General features: G+C 41.1%; 1 protein-coding gene across 8 annotated transcripts in view; it reads left to right on the top strand.

Annotated features, from left to right (window-relative positions):
* The window catches only part of AGRN (agrin), a 713,847-nt gene that overhangs the window by 623,297 nt on the left and 68,157 nt on the right, over positions 1-22,393 (top strand). For 7 of the 8 annotated variants that reach the window (XM_077458091.1, XM_077458095.1, XM_077458096.1 and 4 more), the window contains 8 exons: positions 6,206-6,320; positions 8,533-8,664; positions 10,026-10,439; positions 14,200-14,392; positions 14,770-14,985; positions 17,099-17,328; positions 17,813-17,947; positions 21,376-21,472. In XM_077458091.1, coding sequence (XP_077314217.1) covers positions 6,206-6,320; positions 8,533-8,664; positions 10,026-10,439; positions 14,200-14,392; positions 14,770-14,985; positions 17,099-17,328; positions 17,813-17,947; positions 21,376-21,472 — 1,532 coding nt within the window. The remainder of the gene's footprint in view (positions 1-6,205; positions 6,321-8,532; positions 8,665-10,025; positions 10,440-14,199; positions 14,393-14,769; positions 14,986-17,098; positions 17,329-17,812; positions 17,948-21,375; positions 21,473-22,393) is intronic. The other variant, XM_077458092.1, reaches the window with a different exon arrangement.

The following is a 22,393-nucleotide window of genomic DNA, read 5'->3' on the forward strand; positions in this document are numbered from 1 at the left end:
AGCACTCTGCTGTTATTCCTGTTGGGAGAGCTCTGTCACAAAGCTGTGCTCAGCTCCATCTGCACACTGTATCTTAGCAGCCAGTGGTCATCTACAGTCCACCATAAGGAGATCCTTCAGAAGCTCCTTAAGATACTACCGTCAGCTTTTGTGACATTCTACTGTGCTTCACATGCATACGCAACTTGTCTTGCCACCGGCGTCTGGAAATGTCTTCCATGCCACGTGTGATTGCCACCATTCAGGCAGTGCCTCGTTTGCATTAGAGAACAATTTTACTCACGGCTTCAGATCTCCACTATATAAGGTGGAACCTCAAACACCCAACTACAATCACGGCGATCTAAAATGATTGTAGTTTCTTTAAAATAGGTTTGACATTAGAACAAAAGGTGTGATTTGTTTCTGCAAACTACGTTTTTTCTTTATTGTAGATTCTATTGAAAACATAATGCATATTTTATACACAAATTGTACTGGGAGAAATACGATGTTTGACCTTCATCCCTGAAAGTATTGAGACACTAATGGCCCAGTCACACCAGAAACTGCACAGAACTTTGTATTTTTGACTGCATGTTTTCTTTTTTTTTTTATTCTTTATTTCTTTGCAAAAATACAAAACATGAATTGTTAATGAAAATTACATATACAAAATACTTTCTAATAGCCACATATTCAAATAAACATAAAAAAAAAAAAAAAAAACACCACATTATATTCTTGCCTTTTTTACAAACAAAACAATATTAATATAATATTAATATTAATACAATATCGATTCCCCTTAGGCCCCTTTCACACGGGGCGGATCAGTAATGATCCGCCCCGTGAAGATCCGCTCGCTCAGCGGGGATCGCTCCGTTGTCCCCGCTGAGCCGGCTGCGGACAGGGCTGTCTCCGCACACTGTGCAGGGACCGCCCTGTCAGATCTCCGCTCTCCTCTATGGGGATCGGACGAGCACGGACCGTGTGTCCGTGTTTGTCCGATCCGCTCTGCAGATGGATAGAAAAATAGGATTTTCCTCCGTCTGCAGAATCGGACTGTTGCGGAGGCGGACGAAATCGGGTGTCTGCGGATGCTCATCCGCAGACACCCGCTATCCCATAGGGATGAATGTATGTCCGTATTTCATCCACAAACGGATGGATGAAATACGGACATACCATCCGCATGTGTGAAAGGGGCCTTAGCGGGCCTCTTCCCTCTCCCTTTTCAAGGAGAGAAAAAAAAAAGGAAGAAGCAGTTGGAGGGTAGGGAAGAGGGAGACAGGGGGTGGAAGCCGACCCCACCCAACGAAGGTAAGGTTTACATCACTTAACCATTTGGTCTAATCCTCAGCTTCCTCTCCAATCAACCCCTTCCCCTCCTCCGACTGTAAAAATATTTCCCATGGGGCCCAGACTTGCACTATAATTTCCCTTTCCTCCAGAGGCATAGGGATCAAATTCTCCATGATCCCAATTTTCCTTACTTTATTTAACCATTGCGAAATTCGCGGTGCCCCTGTTTCCTTCCAGCAGGTGGCGATGTAGCTTTTAGCTGCATTCACCAGATGACATAACAATGAGTTCTTGTATCTCTCTGATGGAATATGTGTACATTGTAATAGAAATAAGGCCGGGTCTTCCTCAAGATAGTATTCGGTAAACAATTGAGAGATTTTCCGAACCTCTTCCCAAAACCGTTTAATTACTGGGCAAAACCAAAAGATATGGGCAATAGTGCCTCTCTCCTTACCACATGTTTTCATGCATTTGAAGCGTACTTGACATGCGCCTGAATGCATTATGCATGCCCTTTGCGTTGCATTTGACGTGCATTTTCTATACATTTTTGGTCTTGGGTAAAGGGGTGCGGTACGTTTGTAGCGTGTTTGTAAAGAATGGTCAGCAATATTTTTCTCATTAGAGGTTTCCTTCAGAGGAAACAGACGATAGTGAAGAAATCTGGCAACCAAGAGTTCAGCGATTCAAACTTGTTGCTGCTACGTCTGCAGGGTCCACATTCGGTGTTTGTCTGTTTTGATCAGTCCTCCTTGCTTTCCAGGTACAGAGCAGTGTTGAGATCTAAAGACTTTTAAGAGATTCATGCTGTGGAGTGGAAAATATGACTAGAAAGTGCCTACACTGCTTCTTAGCAGAGGTTGCATAAATGAAGACCCAAAAGCTAGGCTTACATTCATGCAGGATGTTCTACAACATTGTCATTTCGTTTCATATCTGAGAGAATCACTTTAATGTAACTTTTTAATATTTTTTAATGCCAGGGCTTGCTCTTTCTGTTAAGTTTACAGGGTCTTTAATATCTTGCTTCCATGGAAACCAGCATAATAAAAGAATTAATATAAACCACACTCATTAAGCTAGTATTGTTCGACTCTGTTCCTTTTCATATTTCCATTTTAAACATATCTCCTGTATCTACCAAGTGATTGACTTAAAGGGCATTTGGCATCTCAGTACAGCGAAAGCACTGTGTTTTTTATACAACCTCAATTCTGGGTTCTGATTTTATCTACGGATGAAAATGACCTTAACATTCATAAATCTTCAAGAGCACAATGACTGCTATTTATTTCTTGTTACACAAAAAGAGGCAGGATCATATCGCATTAGACATTTTTTTTTTTTCTGCAAATTTCTCTCTTATGTATATCTGAAACAATTTATGGGAAATAAAATTTATTGGGATGGATGGCATGATACCACCTGGTATGTTTAGAAAAGGGTCACAAGAAAATGTTCTCATACATTGTGGCGCTATGCGGATATACTGCAAGCGTGAATTCAATTCCCCACTCATTTCTAATTGGATTTGTGAAGTGGAAAAAGTGGTATGATAAATGTCCAACTTTGTGATAATAAGGAGGCAGATGTATGAATGTGCTAAATCTTTTATGTCATTTTTACTACCAAGTACACACACACTGATGTACAGAACTGTATAGTGTTTCACTATGGCAGCCAATGGTGGTTGTTGGTGGTCTACCCTTTTCAGGATGCTTAAAATGTTAGCGAGCAGTTAAAAGTGCACTTGTGTCACAAAGCAATCACACGAACCTGATTGACCATACCATTATGTAAATTCACACCCCTTGGGATTATTTTAGGTAAAAAAAAAAACTGCTGTAAGAATTCAATATTCATAACCGAAAACCAGCACTTGGAGTTTATCAGCACCAGCAGATCTGCACATGGTGACTGATGTTAGTTGTGGTAACCAGTCTCATTGCTCACCACAATTGGTAATTACACATTTTTGTGAATATTTTATTATATCTTTTCATGTAACGACACTGAAGAAATAACACTTTGCTACAATGTAAAGTAGTGAGTGTACAGCTTGTATAACAGTGTAAATTTGTTGTCCGCTTAAAATAACTCAACACACAGCCATTAATGTCTAAACCGCAGGCAACAAAAGTGAGTACATCCCAAAGTGAAAATGTCCAAATTTAGCCCAAAGTGTCAATATTTTGTGTGGCCATAATTATTTTCTAGCACTGCCTTAACCCTCTTGGGCATGGAGGTCACCAGAGCTTCACAGGTTGCCACTGTAGTCCTCTTCCACTCCTCCATGACGAAATCGCAGAGCTGGTGGATGTTAGAGACCTTGCTCTCCTCCATCTTCCGTTTGAGGATGTCCCACAGATGCTCAATAGGGTTTAGGTCTGGAGACATGCTTGGCCAGTCCATCACCTTTACCCTCAGCTTCTTTAGCAAGGGAGTGGTCGTCTTGGAGGTGTGTTTGGGGTCGTTATCATGTTGGAATACTGCCCTGCGGCCAAGTCTCTGAAGGGAGGGGATCATGCTCCGCTTCAGTATGTCACAGTACATGTTGGCATTCATGGTTCCCTTGATGAACTGTAGCTCCCCAGCATCGCAGCACTCATGCAGCCTCAGACCATGACACTGCCTCCACCACCCTTGACTGTAGGCAAGACACACTTGTCTTTGTACTCCTCACCTGGTTGCCGCCCCACACGCTTGTCACCATCTGAACCAAATAAGTTTATCTTGGTCTCATCGGACCACAGGACATGGTTCCAGTAATCCATGTCCTTAGTCTGCTTGTCTTCAGCAAACTGTTTGCGGGCTTTCTTGTGCATCATCTTTAGAAGAGCCTCCCTTCTGGGATGACAGCCATGCAGACCAATTTGATGCAGTGTGCAGCCTATGGTCTATGCACTGACAGGCTGACCCCCCCACCCCTTCAACTTCTGCAGAAATGCTGGCAGCACTTATACTTCTATTTGCCAAAGTCAACCTCTGGATATAATGCTGACCACGTGCACTCAACTTATTTGGTCGACCATGGCGAGGCCTATTCTGAGTGGAACCTGTCCTGTTAAACCACTGAATAGTCTTGGCCACCATGCTGCAGCTTATTTTTAGGGTCTTGGAAATCTTCTTATAGCCTAGGCCATCTTTATGTAGAACAAAAATAATTTTTTTTCAGATCCTCACAGAATTCTTTGCCATGAGGTGTCATGTTGAACTTCCAGTGACCAGTATGAGAGAGTGAGAGCGATAACATCAAGTTTAACATGTCTGCTCCCCATTCACACCTGAGACTTTGTAGCACTAACGAGTCACATGACACAGGGGGGTGGCTAATTGGTCCCAATTTGGACATTTTTTTTAGGGGTGTACTTACTTTTGTTTCCAGCAGTTTAGATATTAATAGCTGTGTGAGTTATTTTGAGGGGACAGCAAATTTACACTGTTATACAAGCTGTATGCTCACAACTATACATTGCAGCAAAGTGTAGTTTCTTCGGTGTTGTCATATAAAAAGGTATAATAAAATATTTACAAAAATGTGAGATACTGTTTATGTCCCAAGTAAAAAAAGTGAAAAGTAGCAGGGCACGTTCCAAGTAGTAAAGCAGGGAACACAATATGGGAGATGGTAATTGGACCTTGTAAATTATTTGAATTTAATTGTTTCAATGCAGGTCAGGCAAAGTACATGGCTGACTGCTGAAGTGTGAAAAATTACTTTCTTGCTATTACTATTTTTCCTCTCCCAAAATCCTTAGCTACTGTCCTTTGCATTCAGATTTTTTTTTTACTGTTACCTAAAATTCTTTAGTCCTATAATTGAAAACAATCAGTAGTTTTTGTAATGCTTAAGAAAAAAAAGTGATAATCTTTAAATTGGAACATCTTGGACAGGGGCGGTAACTTGTTTGCAAAAGGTGTAAAGGGGCCATCTCTCTTAAACTGGAAACAATTATGCCTAAACAAGGTTGGGGGCCTTCTACGTCATCTGTTCTCCACATATAATGCCATTAATATTCCTACCCTGGTGATTTGACAACATTTCGCACCTTCAGCCTTTTGGGTCTAATGATTAGCACCTCCGCAGACTCCATAAAACCAAGGGATGGAACTATGTAACTAGAACAGGGTGGTTCCACAACTTTCACACCTCCAGTCCTGTTCTTGGACAATCAACACCTGCCTTGACACATGCCAAGTTGATTGGGTTAAGGTGACTAGCATCTGCTGTATATTCACACAGAGTCTCTACCTGACACTCATTATAACTAAACAAAAAGTGGCTTGGATAAGATGCAAAACATCAACGTTATAGAACAAGTTGAGATGCATATGACTAACTAATACTAGCTATGACTGCTTCTCTGCATAAGCTTTGCTGTCAGCCAACATGAACCAGTGGAGAGGCTAAGTGTAGAAAGGACATTTTTGGGTGTTTAAGATTTTGTACTGCTTTCCTATTGCTACTGAGTTGGTAAAGGTGTTAAAAGCTAGTACCGATATTTTCATTTTGTGCACTCTGGCTCCATACATCCCTCGTAGACACGAGTGGTGATAATTTCATCAATACTTTGTGCCTCTGACATTTTTATCCATCTATATTCCTCGTTCTTTTTTGTCAATTTTTCATGTAGGTGTTCATTTAGGCAAAGTGGCACCATCATTCCGGCTCTGTAGTACCAAACACAGTTAAACTGAAGTAGACATTCTAGTAAATATATCTTGAAATTAGATATGAGAAGCCAGCATATAGTTTAACTTGTCAATTGCCATGGAAAACTGATTTATTGGTTTTGGATTGAGATGGGACTTTGAATATATTCAGTTATATTAATAGTTTCTTACTATAACCTGCTTTTCATTTAGACCAAACCTCTTTGTTCTCCTCTGATAATACTCCTGTCTACTTGTCTTCCAGCTGGATAATCTTTTCCGAAATTCTGATGTGAAGAGGGACTTCAGAAGCATCCGTGTACGGGACTTGGGTCCTAGCAACTCCATCAGAGCCATAGTGGAAGTACATTTCGATCCAGGTTTGTTAATTCGGGCAGACATATGAAATGTGCAGTGAGAGTAATTATATTATGTCTGGTTTATTTAATTTTACAACCACAGTATGACTACCACAGAACAAAAAAACTGATTAAAATATACTTTAAAGACACATACTGTAGAGGGAGATTTACTAGAACTGGTAAACACAAAATCTGGTGGAGCTGTGCATAGTAACTAATCCGCTTCTAACTTCAGCTGGTTCAATTAAGCTTTGACAATAAGGCTAGGTTCACACTGAAAGTTCAGCTGAACTTGCACAATTTCATATCCGCATGTCAGTCCGACTTCGGAAGGGCGATTTCAGAGACATCTGTGCGGGTTCCTGCACAGATGTCTATTGAAATCGTACCCGAAGTCGCCAAAAGTAGTACAGAAAATACTTTTTGGCAATTGGTACGGCAGCGCAAAGTCGGCATGGCAGCGATTTGGACGGTGCTATTGGCGGCAGATGTCAAATTGCATTCCAAATTGCATCAATGTGAACCTGGGCTAAAACCTAGAAGCTGGTTACTATGCACAGCTACACCAGATTAATGTGCACCAGTTTTAATAACTCTCCCCCATAGTTTTGATTTGGTCTTATATTTTACCTTATGATGCATCTCTGTCAGCCATTGATTTAAAAGAAAATCATCTTATATTGCTGCTATAGCAATAGTATTGCCTAAAGAATAGTGTCATCTAAAAAAAATATTTCTCTGTGTTGGGTATGGTTCGAATCTTGTGGAGTGGGGCATGATCACATTCATCAGGTCTTCAATACTGCTGGCAATGCCAGTGGGGAGATTTCTTGTGAGTTCTGCATGTGCGAAGAACCACTAGACTGGAGGGTGTAGGACACAAACACCACATGCATTTGTTAACATATTCTACCAGATGGGAGAATTCACAAACTGTTGACCAAACTGGCTGAAACTCAAATTGCCAACTGTTCCTGGAGTGAGCAATGAACACTCAGTACAGGATTCAATCTTCTCTTACTCACTACAGAATGCATAATGCAAAATACATATAGGGTGAAATTGTTCTCTAGGGCCCTTTCACAGGGGTGGACTGACCAGGTCCGCCTGTTTTTTGACATTTGCCAACATCCGATCCAATCCTACCCGCTAAAAACAAACAGGTGGGGATTTGTTCCTCATCCATCTAGCAGATTGGATTGCAGTTGGTTGTAAAGGGACAGGCGATCTGTTTACATCAGACCATCCATAGAGGAGAGCGGGATGTGTCTGTGCTAATGTAGAGCGGACAAGGACCAGCTATCCACCTGCTCAGCAGGGATCAGCGGACAGATTCCCCACTGAGCAGGCAGACTCCAATGTTTTTTTTCTTATTGGTTGCTATAAAACTGAACTGGACAAGATGTCCTTCTATGCCTATTCTGTTCTGGTTAGGCACTAGAAAGCACTGTATTGCCCAACACAGTTTCAATATTTATTTCATGTGTAATCTTCATAAAGCTACTGCCTGTTTTTTCTTGATCCTGACCAAATTTAGCAGTCACATGTGAACACAAAAAAACGGAAAGCTGCACAATATAATCCAAATCTTTATTGAAAAATCATAAAAGTACAGGATGGGTACAGCAGGGGGTGAGAGAGAGAATGAAGTTGACGCATGTCACACGATAAACGGCCTACTCATCCTTGGGATTACCTAATGCCGTCTCACCTGTTAGCAGTGGGATTTTCCTTCCTGGCCAAATTTAGGTTTCCATTCTCCAAAATACATTTATATTTAAAATTATAATTGGCTTCAGTTTAGGAAAGTAATGGAAGTATTGTCTGAAACTTGTTCTCAATGATGACCTAATTATAATATTTCTTAATATTAAGGGAGAATGAAAGGAAGAATCTCACTGCTTCCTGTAGGTCAGCACAGATTGAGACAAATGTGCCCCTCTCATGTTTTCCTAAATTAAGCCATATTATTATAAGCTTTTGTAGATAAAAGGATCAGCCTGTTCTACAAGAAGCTGTACATTAGGTTATCTAATACTGAATTCAACTAATGTTAGCTATACAGCATTGATGGTCCTCAGGGAACAGTTCCACCCCAAGTGCTGCATCACAGTATGCTTCAAGATTGTGTTGGCCAGCTGGTGCTCATACATTAGGAAATTGAAAGAACTCTTAAATGTGTAATGTCAGCAGGATACAATTGGGTTGTATTGTTTCTCTTCTGTTTTAGCTACCAGCCTGACTTCTATCGATGTGCAGAAAGCATTGCTGGCAAGACTCAAGAGCACCAAGAAGAAGGCAATAACTATAAAGAAGCCAATCCAGGACAACGTGAAGTTCTTGGACTTTGGTGAGATCCCTGGTACATCGTCTTGTTTCATTCTCAACTCTACAGCCTTGAGTCCCATTTCGGAAGTAAAATGTCGATCAATTTGGATTTTTCAGTTTCTTGATGCAGAAATTATATTTTGTCCGTTTGCCCATTACAGATGAGAAAATAAAAATACATTAATCTCACTAATGAGCTGCTAGCTGGTGCTCTCTAGAGTATTTTTCAAAATAAATTTAGGGACAGAAATGAAGGCAAACTGAGCTCAGGATATTGGTCGTGGTAGCAGATGTACAATGAAGTCAAGCTAACACAGTCATGCATGCTCATATTAACCCCCCTAATGGTGTGACCTTTTACTGTAGTCAGAGGAGCAGCCATGCCACTACCCAGAGATTGGATGGATGAGTCAGTGCATTGGAGCTCATCTGTTCAATGTTTCTCGCCTTACGCCACTACTGTTCCCATTAAATGATATGTATGTAATCCAGGGGTTACATCTCAGGTTCAGGGGTATGACTTTTTTTTAAGTGAAAATTAAGTTTATAGTTTTACCAAATAACCACACATTAATTGCATCTGTATACGTATAAACACCAGAACTTATTTGTAAAATGTGTAACTAATTAGGAGAATTATGTTCATAAAATGTACAATGGTCAAGGGGTAATTAAGATAAACACATAGTAGGGGTATCTGCTAAACACGATCTAAAAAAAAAGTCCATCTTTTAAATGAAGAAGCATATGCTATAGAACATTGTGCAGATTGCCCTATAATGTAACATTTGCCACTTTATAAACAGGTCCCGTAGTCGTGTGCATTAATGCGTAGAACATAGGCAGGTGTATCGGAAAAGAATGTGCCGATAGCAAGCTCAGGTGGCAAATACTTAACTATGGAGACTATTGACATCTATGGCTTTGTGCATAATGCACAAGCGTGCAAGCCATTTATGGAGACAGTTTGGCACCAGCTAGTTCACTGACAGGTTTTCATAAACTGAAATTTTAAAATCTCTAATGTTGAATGTTCTATTATTCCTACTCCTGATGTAATGAACCGCTAAAATCTTCCCTGCTAGGGATGCCTGAAGAGCAACATGTTCAGACCTCACCATGCAAGGGAACTCACAACAGCTGCAGGATCAGACTAGATTTTAAATGAGCCATACTGAGTTAGAGTAACTTCACTGTACTGAGACAATCATCATTACCACACAGCATGGGTAACTGTGCTTACCCACTTTATGGTGAAAACAATTTATTGATTTTTTGCTGGGTGAGACTGAGCCATTCTGCAGTACAGCGTTCTAAATGATTACAGTAAATCTTCTTATGTTAAATATTGCCATAAAATAACAGATTTTTCTCTAACCCTATATTTCTGTTTAGACTGGGTACCTGTTATGGTTACAACCACCACAACAACTGCAGCAACAACTAGTACCATGGCAACAACCAGCACTGTTGCAGCCACTATGCCTGTACTTGCTACAACTAATATGGCCACTACCCCACCTCCCAAGAGGACAACCGCTGCCAGGACCACACCTGTGCCTCTTGTCCAGCACCCTGTTACCACAGTGAGGATGACTACAAAACGACCCGTGACTAGTACAAAAAGGCCAATGACCACTACCGCTACTTTACCGAGGAGGAAACCAGCTCGTGTACCCACACCTGCCAGGAAGCCTCCAAGACCCTGTGACTCACATCCGTGCATGCATGGTGGCACCTGTGAAGACGATGGCAAAGAGTTTACCTGCAGCTGTCCAGCTGGAAAAGGAGGAGTTGTCTGTGAGAAAGGTAAAGAAAAACTGCCTTCAAATTATTCTGAGGAACTGAACTTGTTTCATTGGTGACATTATACGATCTATGATCACGTACATCAGGGGTGCCCAACCAGTGGCCTGCAGAGCCCTCTGATGTGGCCCGCAACCTCCTGTTCTAGGATGGCGGGTTGGCAAGCCAAGATCGCAGGTGCCAACCCGCCATCCTAGAGCGTCAGTGTTGTGAATGAAGCCGGCGGAAGCAAGCAACTGCAGAGCAGAGCCACATAACGCATTGCTTCCTGTATAGCGCCAACTCCTGTCACAGACGGAGTGATACCAAATGCACTCTGCTTGGGACAGAAACAGCCAGTGATACCTGAATGGAAGACTGTTATCAAAGGTAAGTTTATTACTAAAATCACAGTGTGTATATATGGGCATATCGGTTCTGCAGTGGTTACTTGGCTGCTCTCAAACTGACCCACAGACGCAGCGCAGCACACCTGTGGGTTACCTGCACTAAGCCATAGACTTTTGTTATTACCTGTGGGTTTGCTACACTTTCAGAAAGTGCACCACACCTTCAAGATATAATAGAAGTCTATGGCAAAGTGCAGGTAAACCGCAGGAAAGCCACAGGTGCACTGCGCCCTTGGTGTGGGTGAACCACAGCGCATCAGTGTGAAAGTAGCCTTAGGTTCCTTTTCACACAATCTGTCCAACCCAATCACACTCTCTATTCAACTCTATGGAGCGTCAGATGTAAACGGACTTGTGTCCAATCCAATCTGCTAGAAAAAACAGAAGGGGATCTATCCACTTCTGTCTGGCCAGATTGGATCTGGGGGGCCTATAGAGTAGAGTGGGCTGTGTCCTTGTCCACTCTACATATGCAGAGACCTGTCATCTGCCCGCTCCTCCGCTCATTGTGGCCCGCTACCGGTTACCAATTCGCTTAAGTGGCCCTCGCTCTTCAAAAGGTTGGGCACCCCTGATGTACATAGTGTCTTACCTAGGTGCATGCATTATTTTGGGCTGAAGCAATGGGGTTTATTTACTAAAGGCAAATAGACTGGGCACGTTGGAAGTGCAGTTGTACTCTGCAAGTGCATTTGCTCCAGAGCTTTCACCATCCAATAAAGTACAAGCAAAAATAATGTTTTATTTTTTTTATTTTCCTAGCTTGTGATTGGGTGTTCTTTGCAAAGTGAAGCTTCACCTCATTTACTAAGCTCTGGTGCAAATGCCCTTGCAGAGTCCAATTGAATCTGCAAAATTCAGTCTATTTGCCTTTCTTGGCCCTATGTATACTATTGTTGCACTGTGTCAAGTGCAGCAGTGATGTCATCAGAGGCATACTGAGCTACGGCTATGATGTAAGTATTTCATAATGACCTAGTATGTGGTGCATACTAGCTCATTATGCCTTTTGCCTTACAGGTTTTAATAAATAAAAAATTATGTGGGTATACACCAGCTTTAAATTAAAAAGGCTTGAGGCTTTAAAAACACTTTAAATATCCTTTATATGGCAAGATAACTAAAATGTGACTGGAGTCTAATTTTCCCCTATTACTTAAAAAAATACCTTTCTGGTATCTCAAAATCAAGGTGCAAATTATTTCATAATTTCTTTTCATCCAAAAAGATTTTTATTAGTATTGAAATTGGCATAAAGTAAGAAAATTAATGCTAACAAAGACATTCACCTATGTTGCAAATTTTTAAGTCAAAGGAGCAGATAAGACCAGATCTGTACAATATAGCATACACAGATGGAATGCATTACATAGACAGCTGGCAAGTTATCAAATTGCTGAAGACAAATGAAACCAGAGACCTAATTACAGACTCGTCAGAAAAAAGTGCAAAATAATATGTTACCGTATGTGCTTTCTCAAATAAAGAGGTATTTGGAACTTAGTATTACCCATAGATATAACAAATCAGAAATAAACACAACTCAAATTCCAAAAAAGTTGGGACTTTTTGTAAAATCTACATAAAACAGAATGCAATGATTTGCAAATCTCCTAAACCCATATTTTATTCACAATAGAAAACATATTACATTTTTAAACTGAGAAAATGTACTATTTTAAGACAAAAAAGTTGTGATATTTTTATTTTCAAGATGCACCAAACATTTTCAATTGGTGAAAGGTATGGACTGCAGGCAGGCCAGTCCAGCACCCAGACTCTTCTACCACAAAGACATGTTCTGTCATAGATGCCTTATGCAGTTTAGCATTGTCCTGCTGATATATGCAAGGCCTTTACTGAAAAAGACCTCCTCTGGATAGGAGCATATGCTGCTCTAAAACCAGCATTGGTGGTGCAAGCTGCCTGTTCCATATGCTCTAATGTACCCCCATGCCATCAAAGATGCAAGCTTTTGAACTGAGCGCTGATAACAAACCAGAAGGTCCCACTCCTCTTTAGTCCCGAGGACACAGCGCCCTGGTTGCCAAAAGTGAATGTCAAATTTCCATTCATCTCACAGAACAGTTTTCCACTTTGCAACAGATGATTTTAAATGAGCTTGATCCCATTTCTGGATCATGTTCAGATACGGCTTCTTCTTTGCATGATAGAGCTTTAACTTTTGGGTGGCACGACAAGCTTTGTTCACAGACCGCGTTTTTTGTAAGTATTCCTGAGCAAATGCAGCGATGTCCATCACAGAATCGTGAGAGTCGGAAGATCACAGACATCCAATATCGCTTTTGACCTTATTTTTTTTTTTTGCGAACACAGAGATTTCTCCAGATTCTCTTGAAGATATTATGATGATGATAAATGGTAAATGATTATATATTTAAAGTCTTTGCAATTTTACATTGAGAAACATTATTCTGAAATTGTTCAACAATTTTTAGAAGCAGCTTTTCACAAAATGGTAAACCTCTGCTCAGCTCTACTACTGAGAAACTTGATTCTCTAAGCCCTTGTACACACGGTCGGAGATTCCGACAGAATGTGTCCTATCGGACCGTTTTGTCGGATATTCCGACTGTGTGTGGTCTGCATCGGCCTGTTTCCGTCGGAATATCCGACGGACCAACTTTTCAACTTGCCGGTAAAATTTTCCAACAAAATGCTCCGATCGGACATACTCCGATCATGTGTAGCCTACTCCGACGGACCAAGTGCCACGCATGCTCAGATCAAATTCCTAGACCAAAGCTATTGGCTACTAGCCTGAACGTAGTCCCGTCTTAACGAAATAACGTCATCACCTTATGTACAATCGGATTTTCCATCAACTTAGTCCGACCGTGTGCATGCAACATCACTTCCGGACCTCTTCCCGGAATTAATCCGTCGGAATAACTCCGACGGATTTGGTTGTCGAAACCTCCGACCGTGTGTACGGGGGCTAAGATGCAATTTTCATACTCAATCATGTTACTGACCTTTTGCCAATTAATCTAATTAGTTGAAAAGTGTTTCTTTTATAACTTAAATATGTATTTATTGTGCAATATATCTCTATACTACTTTTTCCCTACTACAGTTTTGCACGCAGGTGACCAGAATAGGAAGTATGAAATGAGTTTTACATACCACCATTTTAGAGCTTCAGATAGAAAACCCCTTAATAACTAGAACAGGAAAATATGCTGGTTAGAAGCACTCCATATAAGAAAACTTATGTGCATGATAACACCGAGGACAGGAGATTCTGAATGAGGAAGACATAAGCAGTTAGCAGTTGATGGTTATTTATCATAAGAACAATTGATCTGCACATGCTTTTTCTACCCGCTCACCTATGGCTGCTCTCATTGCAGACATTAAGTATTTCATTCCTGGATTTGGGAGTAAGTCTTACCTGGCATTTAAAATGATGAAGGCATATCACACAGTGCGCATTGCCATGGAATTCCGCTCCTCTGAGCAGAATGGTCTTCTGTTGTACAATGGCCAGATCCGTGGAAAGGATTTCATCTCATTGGCAGTAGTGAACGGCTTTGTGGAACTTAGGTAGGTGTATTTACTGTGATGTCCCCAAGTAACTTTTATCATTTCTGTTCTGTTGTTTTGTCTTTGCTGACATTTTATACGGTGCTAAAAGGTTATGGTAATACATGGCCATTGCGTAATAGCAGGAAAATAAAACATTTTTTTAAAGGGAACCTGTTATGTTGGAAAATGGGGAACTTTTTCTGTTTACTTTTTTGAGTATGCATTTTTTGGTGCATGTTGAGGGCCTGTTCTGCTTTTAGCTACTCGGTAATTACCTGACCTGTCGCGGCAGCGTGAACCAAGCCTTAAATATATTTATGGGACAGCAGGATATTTTTGTTTTTGCATGTTTACCATTCTTTATGTAAATTGACATGTTTTGTTATGCTTTACAGGTTTAACACTGGATCGGGCACTGGAATAATCAGCAGTAAAGTGCCGGTGGAGCCTGGCCGGTGGCACCAGCTTGTAGTGATTCGGAATCGGCGCAGTGGTATGTTGTCTGTGGATGGAGAAACACATGTGAATGGAGAGAGTCCACCAGGTACCGACGGTCTGAACCTGGACACTGACCTGTTCATTGGAGGAGCTCCAGAAGACCAGATGTCTGTGTATGTATCAGAAGGAAGTCATTTGGGGGTCACACTGTATGAAAACCACTTTAAATATCGGCTAGTGACACAAAAATATTTGTAGTTAGATAGCTGACTTTTATCATTTGTAATATCTATGTTTTACTATATATTGCACAATGATTCCAGTGCATAAGCCGCAAGTATCAAAAGGTTAATAACATAAATTTAAGTGATAGGAAAATGTAAAAATGATGTCCTCGTGCTTTGAAAGGATATTCCTATATTCAGGTACTAATCCTCGGCATGTCTTAGCAGAAAATAATGATAAACACAAATAGAAAATTCCTCTCTTCTCCTCTATGAAATCTCTGCAGTCAGTTATCTTGTGATGTCATGGTTCTGTCGTATTGGTCTGCCTCTTGGTTGCTTTCTCATTACAACAAAGTATTTATTGCTAGTTTCCACAGGGCTGTCAGTCTAAAGCCCCATACACACTATCAAATTGTCTGCTGATTTTTGTCTTCAGATATACCAAAACCATGTAGTGCAAGGGCCTGCCTGATTGCATACACATTGAAACTCCTAAGGTTTGACCTCATATTATATGGTTCTGGTAAATCTGAAGTAAAAAATCTGATAGTGTGTATGGGGCTTTACACTGGGAGCATCTGGACAGGAGTGATGGCCTAATCACTGTGTTAAAGTCCCTGGAATTGCCTTTTTTGCAGGATGGGCGTGTGTCCATGAACAGGTTATTCTGTTTGGCCGGTGTCCCTGAATCATAGAACGTTAAACAGAATTACAAATCCTTTAATAGACGTGTCCCATGCATGTATTTTAGCTGTGTATTTAGCTTCTGGTTTTCCATTCACCTTTCTTTAAATGAGTGCTTCTGACAGAAAAAAAAAGCCTATAATGTTGTGTTCTTTCGGTCAGGTAGACAGCATGCAGGATGACACGCCCCTTCATGTTTAATTACCTAGCCCGTGCAAATAAATCCTGGGAGTCGTGGAGCTGGTGTATGATAATATGGTGGTGAACAATAACGAGCCCCAGCCTGTCTTGATTTTAAAACCTTAGGTAGTCAAATGTCCTTAGGACAAATGAAGTTACAAAGTGTCAGGGTTGTAGATGTGACATTTGTGACGGTTGAAGTCATGCCTGTTGCTGTATATAACACGGGTCATGGAATCTTCAGCTTGCACTCTTCTATATCACCTGGCTGCTGCCTGCAAGAAAAATGTCTGGAGGCTAAGAGGTTATTACTGTTTCAGGATATGAATAATACAGACTTACAACCTGCAGAAAAGTTGGCACACCGGGAATGAGATGATGCACCCTGCTGCATGCCTATTTGGGGGAACAGATTTGAATTTCCAATGTTGCTGTGCAATTTTCTTGACTCTTTTGGAATTTGGAGGAAATTCGCAGCTTATGCCATAACCCTTTGTCTGCTGTCAAGTGCAGTAACACTTGGTCTGATCTTTGAAGCTTATGAAAGATTTATGGTCTGCTTGCTAATAGAAGCCAGTTAGCACTTCATTATATTTCTATTGTGGGTTAGGGGGAGAATACAGAGCTAATTACTGTATTTATTGGTGTATAACGCACACCTTTTCACCCTAAAAATTGGGTGCAAATAGCATGTGCGTGTTATATGCCAATACTTCAATTTTAGCTGCCTCGAAGAGGACAGGGAGGGGGGCTGGACGAGCGTGGTCAGATCACATACAGTGAGAATCTCCCATTTACTTGGCGGCCTCTGTAATTGGAAGTCCCGTCTCCTGGGCCGCCATTGGACCACTGTTCTGTCTATCATAGGAGATTCTCGCTGTATGTAATCTGTCGATGCGCATCGATCAGGCTGCACAGATGGCAATGTTGAGGCTGCTGCATTAATGGCACTTGTGAGGCCACATTGATGGCACTTGTAAGGCTGCAGATAGGCATTGATGGCAATGGTGAGGATTCAGATGAACAGATTTAAAATTATTTTTTTTCCAGAAACTTCCCTCTTAAAATGAATGTGCGTGTTATACGCCTGTGCATGTTATACTCCGATAAATACAGTATTTCTAAATATTTTCAAACCCAGTTGCCTTTTGGTAGGTTGTAAGTTAGTAACTAAACAATTTTTTTCTTTGATCAGGGTGACAGAAAGAACCTCTGTGACTATTGGCCTGAAGGGTTGTATTCGCCTGCTAGATGTGAACAATCAAGTGTACAACTTGCAGGAAGAAGGAGAAGATGTCTTATATGGCAGCGGTGTGGGAGAGTGTGGGAACAACCCATGCCAACCCAATCCTTGCCATAATGGTGCTGTGTGTCAAGTGAAGGAGGCCGAAATGTTCCATTGCCAGTGTCTCAATGGCTACACAGGTGAGTGTTCTGTTATTGGGGCGAGGAGACTGCCATTGTCCATTAGTGTATTAATGCTTGCAGCATGTCTGTATGTTACTATGGACTCTTTCAAGAAGCTCCTGATTCTTTCACAAGAACCCTACCAATAATAACCAGCTCAAGCCAAAACTTGGGATAGAGCATGTGGAGGGTATTAAACCTTCTGCCATGTTTTTTATTGCACACACACAATCCAATGAGAGTACCAAACAAGCGTCCAAGATAATTTAAGAATAAAATTGATTCGTAGAAGAAAAAAAAAAGCCAATGCATTTCAGAGACCAAACACACTCCCTCTTCATGAGGACTACAAAACAAGTACAAATATAAAAGGTCATAATCTAAAGGAAAAAAGTCAAACCTCAATAGACAACACACTATTCCTAATTAAATGCTTGTTACTCCACTTTTTACATAAGTGAATATTGCTTTTTGCCTTACCTCTGGCTTCTTATACTTTCAGGACCTACCTGTGCAGATGAACGCAACCCTTGTGACCCTAACCCTTGTCATGTTTCTGCAACATGTTTGGTGCTACCCGAGGGTGGAGCCAAGTGTGAATGCCCGATGGGCAGAGAGGGAGAGTTTTGTGAAAAGGGTAAGTCAAGGTGGATTTATTGCCATAATAATTTTACTGTAAATACCCAAATGCTTGAGATTTACCCAGTTAAGGACCAAAGATGTACCTGACATATTCTAGGATCCTCACCCTCTGAGCACACATAAAGGGTGTATTTATCATGACATGCTGTCCGTTTGAGAACCCAATCTGTATAGCAGAGCAGCTTTTTCAGGGCTGATTGCTTTTTCAGATTGATAGTGTCAGTGCTGGGCAATATGTCAACAAAAAGAAATACACTGTAGTTAGCTGCAGCTGTTTCTATTGGGGTAATTTTCTTATGTCTTTCATTCTTAACCAGTGATAAACCTCTTGCTATCCCCAGCTATTCTTAAGTGCCACTTCACATCAACGCAGCTTCAAGATCGTGCGACTTTGACAGCCAACATCCTGCATGACTTCATTGCTGCTTGCTTGCGACTTCATTAACAGAAGTCAATGCAAGTCACGAGGAAGTCACCCAAAGTTGTGCAGGAACCTTTATCAAAGTTGCTGTGACTTGAGTCGCACCACTTAGAATGGTTCCATTGCCATTAATGAGGCACGACTTGTCACGCGACTTTGAACTCTCAATTCGCATGAAAAGTCGCGGCAGTGTGAGCTGGCACTAACTCATTTCTTTCTCTACCCTTCTACGTATTTTTCAGTACATTTTTATGCAGCTGTATGAACATGTCTTTTGTGTTCTCATTAATTTTATGTAGTATAAGTAATACGAACTCATATAACTTTGCCATATTATTTACCAAAAACATTAAAGTAGCATAATTAATGAGACACTTTAATTGTAAAAATATATATAATATACACACACACAGTTTGTGTATATGTGTGTGTCTGTGTGTGTATATATATATATATATATATATATATGTGTATATATACACACACACACTATATTATTATTTAATACCACCAAAAAAAAAAAAAAAAAAGAATTTGCAGCATAAGAGAAGTTATTTCTGAATTAGTAATCCTGTTGGCAAAGCATGGAAATGGCCCTGGAGTTTGACTGGTAAGTTTCGACCTAATGACATTACAGTGTTTTTTTTCCTTTTATTCACCAAGTTAAAAAAACAGTGTGCAGACCCCCCCCCCCCCCCCAAACCTATCGCCCATTCTCAATCCAGTGCAGTGCTCACAATCGGGGGCTTTATCTGCTACCTCTCCTCACAGGGCAGATTGTAAGCAGTTGTCAATCAAATCCTATGATGAGGCAGTGGGGGTGGGGCTGAGCTGCACTATCTGCGATAACAGCAGACAGCGCAGCTCGGGATCGATCCTGCAGGTGTGCCACCATAGGAAGCGGCTTCCTATGGTAGCACAATAAAAAGAGGAGGAGTCATGAGTTGGCAGGAGACCTGAGAAGAGGAGGATCGGGGCTGCTTTGTACAAAACCAATGCACAGAGCTGGTAAGTATAAGGCCTCATGTACACTGCTGCTGGTAAACGGACGTTTAGGAGTAGCTGGGCATTTTTATCAGCTGCCCCTGAACTCTCCTCTGTTATCTTATCAGTACATGTACACAGGGTCGTATAGTAGTTTCTAGGCAGTTGTGTTTAGAAGCATTTGTTGGAAAGCAAAAACATGCATTCAGGACGGATGTTCAGAGGCATTTGAAACGCTAAATGGCTGTAACGGCTTGTAAATGCGGTAACTCGTGTTTAGCTGCATTTGTTTACAGGCCTTTTTAATTTTTTACTATTTAAAAAAACACAAATGCGGCTAAACGTGGCAAAACAGACCTTTTTAAACGTCGGTTATTATCTGTCAAGTTGAATCGTTCAGGAGAGGTTGTAAAACGTCCCGTGTACATTAAAGTGATTGCAAGGGTTCGTTTTTTTTTTCTTTAAAATAACAAACATATCATACTTCCACTGTGCAGGTCGTCTTGCACAGAGTGGCCCCGATCGTCCAATTCTGGGGTCCCCCGGCGGCTCTCGTGGCTCCTCCCCACATCAGATAACCCCCTAGGAGAAGCGCTCTCCTGAGCTCCTGAGTCCAGCATTCGGCGGCCATAGCCGCCGAATGTATGATTTGGCCGCTGCGCCCGCGTCATTGGATTTCATTGACAGCAGCGGGAGCCAATGACTTCGCTGCTCTATCTATCCAGTAAGAGCCAAGAACCCCAGGCAGAGAGACAGCGTGTCCCCGCCGGGTCAAGTTCCAGCGCTCAGGTAAGTAAAACATAGGATGCATTAAGGTGAAAAAACACAAAGGTTTACAACACCCTTTAAGCCTAAGAGTTTGGTATTTAAAAAAAAGTTTACGATCACTTTTAAGTGTTATTTGCATTTGGTCTGATGTATCTAATTTAACGTATAAAATGTTAAAAAACGAATGTGATAACAGAGTTTTAGCTCTTATAATCATCATGTACTAGCTTCTGTTTGACATGCCGCTTTGAGTTTTGGTTAGTTGCTGTGGACAAAGTTTTCATTTCAGCTGTCCTAGACAAAATCCAAATATACAGTATATATTTTTTATATTTCTTTTCTCATCCCCTTTACTTTTCGTTTTTTTTTTTTTTCCCATATGAGCAAATATATGAGTATAAGATGAATGGGAACATAATTAGCCTGGATTAGGGTGACTGTCAGGTGTGACCAGGGCCGTCTTTAAGGCAGGGCAAAAGGGGCAGCTGCCCTGGGCCCTGTCATTGTTGTGGGGCCCAAAGCTTGTCCCTTGAAGTTTTAGCCCTATTGTTGTGTACAGATGACCTGCACACCCTGTGTTTACATGTAAATAACTGGCATTCATATGTAAATAGCAGTGCCATTACTAAGCAAAGAGATGTGGCCATCTGCATTGATATGTAAATAAAGGTGGCATTCATATGTATATCATGCTTCCCCGCAGTGAGAAGATGATGTGCTGTAACCTCTCGCAATCAGTGAGCAGTAATACTGTACAGTAATCTCTAGCAACTAATTAACAAGCAGAAATCATTTGCTGTAACCTCTAGCAACTAATCAGTGAGCCGTAATGTGTGCTGTAACTTCTAGCAACCAGTCAGTAAGCAGTAACGATATGCTGTAACCTCTGGCAACCAATCACAATTGCTGCCTGATCTGATACAGTAAACTGATTTTAAGTCCAGCTTCTAATTATTGTAGGTCTCAGAGCAGGTGGAGAGTGAAATTGCATGGGAGGGGGTCCCCCAAATTTTTTTTGCCCGGGGTCCAATCAATATTAAAGACGGCCCTGGGTGTGACACAGCATACCTCTTGCCAGCACAAACGCTATACATATAAAACATTGTACACAAGCGTCTTGTGATGCCTGGAATGCAGCCAACAGTCAAAGATACATAAAGTTTCATCATATGACACACAGCAGGTTTTCTCAGAGACTGACTGGCAGTTGTGAAAAGCAATAGTTTTGATTTCTCTTTTTCTCTTTACAGTGATTGACCCGGATTTTAATCTGCCTTTCTTGCCACGTTTTAATGGCTATTCTTATCTGGAACTGAAAGGTCTTCAGACATTTGCCACCGACATAACGTGAGTGATCTGAGAGGAGATGTTAATGTATTTAGACTTCTATTGAACACTGCAATATAGGTAACAATGGAAGTGAATCTTTAGATGTGGCAGCATTCAATAATAAGAGTACAGGTAAAGGAGCTTCTAAATCCAGTAAGACAGTTTCAGAAAATCTATGAAACGTTTTAATTAAATGTTATTGAGCTTAGACGGTTTCATATATATTAATATATTTTAGATATTTTCATTTTCAAAAATACATTACGTATGGGTGGCACAGTGGTGTAGTGGTTAGCACTCTCGTCTAGCAGTAAAAAGGGTCGCTGGTTCGAATCCCAACCACGACACTACCTGCCTAGAGTTTTCATGTTCTCCCTGTGCCTGCGTGGGTTTTCTCCCACACGCCAAAGACATGCTGGTAGGTTAATTGGCTTCTGTCTAAAATTGGCCCTAGTATATGAATGGGGACCTTGGATTGTGGGCTCTTTGAGGGTAGGGACTGATGTGAGTGTGCAATGTTCAGGGATAGGGGTAGACACTCAGGAAGGACTGGTGTCTTTATTCAACCTTACTAACTATGTAACTATATATGACCATTGGCTGTGAAAAGTGACTAAAAAACAAGCTTACAAACATAAGCTGCAAAAGTCCCTCCCTTTTGTATTGCACCCCTTGATGGTGTAGAAGTTTGGTAATCCTGAGGGCCTTTGAGTTGAGTCAGATAGAAGGGAGATCTTCACTTGAGGTGCGGTCGCTCTGATCCTTACGTATATGTCTAAGCCCTTGTACACACGGTCGGACGTTTCGACAACCAAATCCGTCAGATTTTGTCCGTCGGATCTTGTCTGAAACTGTTGCATACACACGGTCAGACAAAGTTGTCGAAAAATCCGATCTTTCAGAACGTGATGACGTAATTTCGTTACGATGGGACTACAT

This window comes from Lithobates pipiens, unplaced genomic scaffold (genome assembly GCF_037356315.1).
Source record: "Lithobates pipiens isolate NorthernLeopardFrog02 unplaced genomic scaffold, aLitPip1_a1.2 Scaffold_27, whole genome shotgun sequence".
NCBI lineage: Eukaryota > Metazoa > Chordata > Amphibia > Anura > Ranidae > Lithobates > Lithobates pipiens.